Source organism: Mus caroli, chromosome 8 (assembly GCF_900094665.2).
Source record: "Mus caroli chromosome 8, CAROLI_EIJ_v1.1, whole genome shotgun sequence".
Taxonomy (NCBI): Eukaryota; Metazoa; Chordata; class Mammalia; order Rodentia; family Muridae; genus Mus; species Mus caroli.
Window position 1 is genome coordinate 15,386,493 of NC_034577.1, and position 8,648 is coordinate 15,395,140.

General features: G+C 37.9%; 1 protein-coding gene across 1 annotated transcript in view; it reads left to right on the plus strand.

Moving 5' to 3' along the window:
- LOC110300661 (beta-defensin 4) overlaps nucleotides 1–1,827 on the plus strand; it is a 2,250-nt gene extending 423 nt beyond the window's left edge. The window contains exon 2 of the mRNA XM_021170916.1: nucleotides 1,591–1,827. Within this exon, the coding sequence (XP_021026575.1) occupies nucleotides 1,591–1,724 (134 nt within the window). The 3' untranslated portion in view covers nucleotides 1,725–1,827. The remainder of the gene's footprint in view (nucleotides 1–1,590) is intronic.
- Nucleotides 1,828–8,648: the final 6,821 nt, after the last annotated feature.

The window sequence follows — 8,648 nt, forward strand, 5'->3', positions numbered from 1 at the left end:
TCTCTCTCTCTCTCTCTCTCTCTCTCTCTCTCTCTCTCTCTCTCTCTCTCTCTCTCTCTCTCTCTCTCTCTCTCTCTCTCTCTCTCTCTCTCTCAGTGTGTGTCTGTCTTCATCTTTGTCTCTGTCTGTCTATCTCTAATCTACTTATTGTCCTCCTTTTTTTTCATTCTTTCTTCTAAGCACATTTTAACAGTATGTATTGTGTGATTGCTGAAACAAACCAAGGACTCTTTCATTTTTAACTTGAAGAAGCCTAATTTAGACTCACTCTGAGCTGATCTGCAGTGCCTGACTTCCATTTTCTAATTCCTGGTGCTAAGCTTAAGATTATGAAATGAGTGTCTTATAGGTAGCTTAAAATTTATAACATGAAGAATGTTTGATTCTTATCTGAAAAAGTTATTCATTTAGAAATCTTTATATTTAATGAGTATAGAGTCTCCTAACTGCTGAGGCATCTTTCTAGGCTCCAGATTGTATTTCATCCTTGACAATAGGCAAACAAAACAAAGGGATTCACAACTCAAGAGAGGGAGCTAAACAAGTAAGAGAGAATGTGAAATGAATGAATGAATGAATGAATGAATAAAGCATTGACCTCAAAGTGCATCAGACAGAAATGATATAGAGAAGAAAATAATTTCACTAATTTTGTTGAAGGGTTCTGGTTTGCAAAGGAGCATCTGTGTTCCATGAGATACACAAATACTCTGTCTGACATTTAGATGAATGTAAAGAACAAGGGAGGAGGGGAGAAGATGGAAGGATGACGTTAAGACTGGATTTTAGACATTAGAAACTATCAAAAATAAGATTTTTACTTTTGATTTCTATTGTAAATTACTTAGGAATCAAGTTATCATTAAGCAAGTCTTATAATGAAGGTTTGGGGCCAATACTTCATTTAAAACAGGTACCAGGAAGTTAAAATACCTTAATTAAAAATGGGAAGATGGCTCAGTGATAAAAAGTGCATGCTGTGCAAGTATGAAGATCTGAATTTGGATCCCAGTGTCCTTGCAGAAGCATAGAGAGCTTCTGGTGCATATTTGTAATGCTAGCACAAAGAATGATCCCACAGGCACACAGGCCAGCCAGCCAGCCAGACCTCTCAATGAGTTCCAGTTCACTGAGACACTCTATATCAAAAATTGAGGCAGAGAAGAATTGACGAACGTATCTTATAACAACCTCTGGCCTCTATATGTGCCTGCACACATGTTCATACACATTCATACCCAACAGCTGTTTCTGATACAAAACCAAGGATCTTTTATGTGGAAAAGGAGAGGCAGGGCTGCTGTGAAGAGGCTGAAGACTCAGAATCCTTACCGAGGTCTAGCCTGATGGACCTGAAAATTCCCATCAGTCAGGGGTAGAGCAGACCCTTCAACATTTGGGACCTAGGAAAACTAGCACCCCTTTATACAGCATCAGTGGCCAGAACTGGATTCAGTTCTGCTAAAACAGACAATCCAGTTTTGGGGGCATGGGGAGCCTGCTGGGATGTACTCAAGATAATAGCACACTGGACTGTATTTCTGACTTGAGGCTTTCAACTCTAACATGTGTTTTTCTTACTTATTCCAGCCTTTTCCCAAATCATCAACAATCCAATAACATGCATGACCAATGGAGGCATATGCTGGGGTCCGTGCCCTACCACTTTGCGACAGGTTGGCAATTGTGGCCATTTTAAATTCAGATGCTGTAAGATAAGATAGATAAAAAGATGAAGAACCAGCAAGATGAATAAATTGCCAGAATTTGCTCCTCCATGAAGATGCACAAATCAAACCTAATTAAAGTTCTTTGATTACTTTCTCTAACTCCAGTTCTAGGATGCACACCTTCTTTTGACCTTTATAACAACCATTTTCAGAATACATACAGAAAAAAATACCATACATATGAAATTATAATAATAGTAATAATTATAATTTTAAAAATAAAGTCACTGAAAAAATACTTTGCCTTCGGACTTCGCATACATATATACATGCATTCACCTGGCCAAGCAAGCTCACTCAACAGGTTCTCCAGGGCAGGAAGAGGATTAAAAAGAAAAAAGACAATTATACAACACTGTAGCATGACCCTAGCCAGTTATTAGGCTGAAGTGGATTTATTTTTTTCCAGTCTGCTTTTAAACCATCTTAAGAACATGCAAAATAAGATCAGTTCTGGGTAAAAGAACAAGCAAGGTAATAAACAAAATCCCATAAACACCTTTCTAGGGGCTAGTCAGGATGACCAAGACAAAAGGAATGCCACACATGCCTCAGCTGAGCCTGCTCTGAGCTTTGCATTAACTCAAATATAAATGTTCTTAATCTGGGCCTATTTCCTGAGTTGTGGTCCAAAGTCAGATTCCCAACATGAACTTAGTTCCTTTGTCCTGGTCTGATGTCAAATTCCCATCAAATGTGTAGAAGTGCTCACAAAAAGTTCTCCATATCTCCCCCTTTTATATTCCATAAACAAGACTGCACCTGTCTTAGGTCATTCTGACAAGAATGCCTTCTTTACCTGTCATGGAATACACATTATCAATATATTCTTAAATATTATTAAAAATATTCTGTTTTAGGTTGGTAAGGCTCTGTACAGAATCTTACCTGTCCTTAGCTGCCAGCCTGTTAATAATTCTGTATTGGGATCCATTTTATAGTTTCAAGCCATGTATTTTAGCTGCCAACATATTGATGTTGTTAAAGGCAAGTTTTATCACAATGGGAAGGAATAAAAGTATTCCCAGGACATGAAGGGCTAGCATGATCAAGCTATATATGCCATCCTTGAAGCTTGACCAAGATTGAAATACTGACTTCATGCCACAAATAAATTTATCAGTAATATCTGCAGCATCAAAGCTTAACAGAGCAATATCCTTTAAATTCATAATCTTGGTATGCAAAGTTAAAGTATCCAGACAGGTGTTAGAATTGTGCCAAATACCCTGCAAGTATCTTTGAGCTTTTTCTTGATTATAGTGACTATCGTTGTAAAGTTTAGAAGTAACACAAATCTGTTGGTATTTAGCATAACACTTGAGATGGTGTCTTACTCTTAAACTCTGAACCTCCTCACCAATAATTTGAATAGTATCATAAAGAGCATAAATCTGTTGTTCCAAAAGCCTATCTAAATCCTCTGGAATACTCAGAATATTAGTAATAGGTTTTGCTAAATGATTACCAAAAGTAGCTATCTTATCTTCTTGTGTCAAAGCCATTGCAGAAGCAGTGGTACTAGGTATTAATGCAAATAACACTGCTTAAACAGCAATAATCAATAAGCAATAAACAAGCCCACTTTTGCTTAAAGCCTGACTCATTTCTTCCAGTACTTGGAAGCCTTTTTCAGAATACTAGGATCCTGAAATATTCACAAGCAATAGTACAAAAGCTGGTTGATAAATAACCATTACCAACACGCCATATTTCAATACACTAACAAAATGAGAAATTGTGCAATCAACACAACTTACATCAAATCCTGTAGAAGAAACAAAAGTAATTTTAACATGGCTAATTAATAAATGATTAGGAGTCTTAACATGAGAAATAACACTTGTTCAAAATCCTGATCCTGTCCCAATATTTTCTATTGCCAATGTAACTTCAGCTAAAGCTAACTTCTTGATATGCTGTCTGGACTGGTCTGCTTCTGATTGCCGAAGGCCTATGGACATCTCCTTTTGCTCAATGTTTGATTGATTCCCTGACCAATCAATGACTCACATTTATTGGAAATATTAAACCACATTGGGGGTTTATTATAACATTCTTTCTATCTAATAACTTTGATAAATGCCAGTTCCATATTCTCTATGGGTTCAGACCCATAAGGTCTCATGAGGATCAGGGGCAGATACTTCATAATGTTTAGGCATGCCTATCACTAGGCTTTGAGTTACAGTTTGTGAAATGCTTTTTTTCCCCAAATTTGAGGAAACAGTGAAATACACCAATCGTTTTCCCAACCAGTGGCACAAGTTTCTTCTAGTCTGGGCTGATGTCCTAATCAGTCTTGGACATGAACTCCATAGCCAGTCCCAAAACACCCAAAGGAAGCTCTACTCCCAGGTGCTCTAACATGTCCAGGATCACAGAATCACTTGATGCCAGGAACTTGGTCAAACCAGGATCTCAGGGTCCCAGAGGCACCTTGACTCCCAGGATCTCTGACACACCTAGGATCTCAGAATCACAACATCCCAGAGACAGCTTGACTCTGAGGAGTTCTGACACAACCAGGATCACAGGGAGGACAGGCTCCAGTCAGATATAGCGAGGGCAGGTAGCACTAGAGATAACCAGATGGCTGGAGGCAAGTGTAAGAATATAAGCCTCAGAAACCATGGTTACTTGGCATCATCAGAACCCAATTCTCCTACCAGAGCAAGGTGAGGAGATACCTTCTCACTGTAAAAGCAAGGTTTGGATTTAAAATCACTTCTCATGATGATGATACAGGACTTTAAAGGACATAAATGGGCCGTCTTGGGCACGAACTCTGTGGATGGTCCCCAGTCCTCAGAGGACTCTCCATGCTTCAGGCACCCTAGCACACCCAGGATCTTAGGATCACTGAGGAGAGTTGGCCTCCAAAGAGGGCTCTGACCCTGGGACTCAGGTGAGAGTGCCATCTTGTACCTGGGTCTCTCAGAGACCAGTCCCCACAGGAGAGCACATGGGCCACAGAAGCAACAGAGCTTCTTGGACAGGGTCCCTTCGGGCCTTCATCTTCAGCCAGGAGGTGGATCAGAGCTCCAGACCTCTGTGCACCTTCCCTACAAGAGGAGAGCTTGCCTGCAGAGAGTGCTCTGACCACTGGTACTCTGGAGAGTTGAATTTCAAGGAGTGCTGACAGAGGCTAACAGAATCAGAGGAGGAACGACCTCCAGCCAGAGACAGCTAGAACATCTAACACCAGAGATTACCAGATGGCAAAAAGGCAAACATAAGAATCTTACTAACAGAAACCAAGACAGCTCAGCATCATCAGAACCCATTACTCCCATCACAGTGAGTCATGGATACTCTAACACATCAGAAAAGCAAGATTCTGATTTAAAATCATATCTCACGATGCTGGTAGAGGATTTTAAGAAGGACATTAATAAGTCACTTAAAGAATTACAGGAAAACACTGCTAAACAGGTAGAAGTCCTTAAAGAGGAAGCACAGAAATCCCTTAAAGAATTACAGGAAAACACTGCTAAACAGGTCCTAAACAGGTCCTTAAAGAGAAAACACAAAAATCCCTAAAAGTATTACAGGAAAACACAACCAAATAGGTGATAGAATTGAACAAAACCATCCAAGATCTAAAAATGGAAGCAGAAACAATAAAGAAAACCCAAAGAGAGATAAATCTGGAGATAGAAATCCTAGGAAAGAAATCAGGAACCATAGATACGAGCATTAGCAACAGAATACAAGAGAATCTCAGGAAGAGAGAATCTCAGATACAAAAGATTCCATAGAAAAAATGGACACCACAATCAAAGAAAATGCAAAATGCAAAAAGATTCTAACCCAAAACATCCAGGAAATCTAGGACACAATGAGAAGACCAAACCTAAGCATAATAGGTATAGATGAAAATGAAGATTTTCAACTTAAAGGGACAGTAAATATCTTCAACAATATTATAGAACAAAACGTTTTTAACCTACAGAAAGAGATGCCCATGAACATAGAAGAAGGTTACAGAACTCGAAATAAACTGGACCAGAAAAGAAATTCGTCCCGACACATAATAATCATAACAACAAATGCACTAAATAAAGATAGAATATTAAAAGCAGTAAGGGAAAAAAAGTCAAGTAACATATAAAGGTAAGCCTATCCAAATTACACCAGACTTCTCACCAGAGACTATTAAAGCCAGAATATCCTGGACAGATGTTATGCAGACCCTAAGAGAACACAAATGCCAGNCCAGGCTACTATACCCAACAAAACTTTCAATTACCATAGATGGAGAAACCAAAGTATTATATGACAAAACCAAATTCACACAATATCTTTCCATGAATCCAGCCCTTCAAAGGATAATAAAGGGAAAACTCCAACACAAGTAGGGAAATTATGCCCCAGAAAAACAAAAGGTAATCCTTCAACAAACATAAAAGAATATAGCTGCAGGAACAGAAGCCCAACTCTAACAACAAAATAATAGGAAGCAACAATTACTTTTCCTTAACATCTCTTAATATGAATGGACTCAATTCCCCAATAAAAACACATAGACTAACAGACTGGCTACATAAACAGGACTCAACATTTTGCTGCATACAGGAAACCCACGTCAGAGACAAAGACAGACATTACCTCAGAGTAAAAGACTAGAAAACAATTTTCTAAGCAAACTGTCCGAAGAAACAAGCTGGAGTAGCCATTCTAATATTGAACAAAAATGACTTCCAACCCAAAGTTATCAAGAAAGACAAGGAGGGGCACTTCATACACATCAAAGATAAAATCTTCCAAGATGAACTCTCAGTTCTGAATATCTATGCTCCAAATGCAAGGGCATCAACATTCATTAAGGAAACTTTAGTAAAGTTCCAAGCACACATTGTACCCCACACAATAATAGTGGGAGACTTCAACACTCCACTATCATCAATGGACAGATCCTGGAAACAGAAACTAAACAGAGACACACTGAAACTAACAAATATTGTGAAGCAAATGGATTTAACAGGTATCTACAGAACATTTTATCCTAAAACAAAAGGACATACCTTCTTCTCAGCACCTCATGGTACCTTCTCCAATATTGACCATATAATTGGTCACAAAATAGGCCTCAACAGATGCAAAAAGATTGAAATTATCCCAGGCATTCTATCAGATCAACACTGACTAAAACTGGTCTTAAATACCAACAAAAACAACAGAAAACACACATACACAAGGAAGCTTAACAATGCTCTAGCAATGATAACTTGATAAAGGAAGAAATATAGAAAGAGAGTAAAGGCTTTTTAGAATTTAATGAAAATTACAACACATCATACCAAAACTTATGGGACACAATGAAAGCAGTGAATGGTAAGAGGAAATATCATAGCTCTAAGTATGTCCAAAGAGAAACTGGAGAGAGCATACACTAGCAGCTTGACAGCACACCTGAAAGCTCTAGAACAAAAAGAAGGAAATACACTCAAGAGGAGTAGATGTCAGGAAATATTCAAACTTAAGGCTGAAATCAACCAAATAGAAACAAAAGCAACTATACAAAGAATCAACCAAACCTGTAGATGGTTCTTTGAGAAAATCATTAAGATAAATAAACCCTTAGCCAGAGTAACTAGAGGGCACAGGGACAGTATCCTAATTAACAAAATCAGAAATGAAAAAGGAGACATAACAACAGAACCTGAGGAAATCCAAACCATCATCAGATCCTATTACAAAAGGCTATACTTAACAAAACTGAAAAACCTGGATGAAATGGACAGTTTCCTAGACAGATACCAGGTACCAAAGTTAAATCAGGATCAGAATAATGATCTAAACTGTCCCATATCCCCTAAAGAAATAAAAGTAGTCATTAATAGTCTCCCAACCAAAAAAATCACAGGACCAGATGGGTTTAGAGCAGAGTTCTATCAGACTTTCAAAGAAGACCTAATTCCAATTCTCCTCAAACTATCCCACAAAATAGAAACAGAAGGTACTCTACCCAAGTCATTCTATGAAGCCACAATTACTCTGTTATCTAAAGCACATAAAGACCCAACAAAGAAAGAGTACTTCAGACCAATTTCCTTTATGAATACCGATACAAAAATACTCAATAAAATTCTCACAAACCCAATCCAAGTACAAATCAAAAAAATAATCCAACATGATCAAGTAGGCTTCATCCAAGGGATGCAGGGATGGTTTAATATACGGAAATACATCAATGTAATCCACTATATAAACAAACTCAAAGACAAAAACCACATGATCATCTGATTAGATGCAGAAAAAGCATTTGACTAATGCAACACTCATTAATTATAGAAGTCTTGGACAGATCAGGAATTAAAGGTCCATACCTAAAAACAAGAAAAGCAATATACAACAAACCAGTAGCCAACCTCAAACTACATGAAGGGAAAGTTCAAGCAATCCCACGAAAATCAGGGACTATACAAGGGTGCCCACTTTTCCCCTACCTATTCAACATAGGACTTGAAGTCTTAGCCAGAGCAATTAGATAACAAAAGGAGATCAACGGGATACAAATTGGAAAGGAAGAAGTCAAAATATCACTTTTTGCAGATGATATGATAGTATATATATAAGTGATCCTAAAAAATTCCACCAGAGAACTCCTAAACCTGATAAACAGCTTCAGTGCAATAGCTGGTTATAAAATTAACTCAAACGAATCATTGGCCTTTCTCTACACAAAGGATAAACAGGCTGAGAAAGAAATTAGGGAAACAACACTCTTGACAATAGTCACAAATAATATAAAATACCGTAGTGTGACTCTAACTAAGGAAGTGAAAGATCTGTATGATAAGAACTTCAAGTCTCTTGTGATTGTGTTACTTCACTCAAGATGATGCCCTCCAGGTCCATCCATTTGGCTAGGAATTTCATAAATTCATTCTTTTTAATAGCTGAGTAGTACTC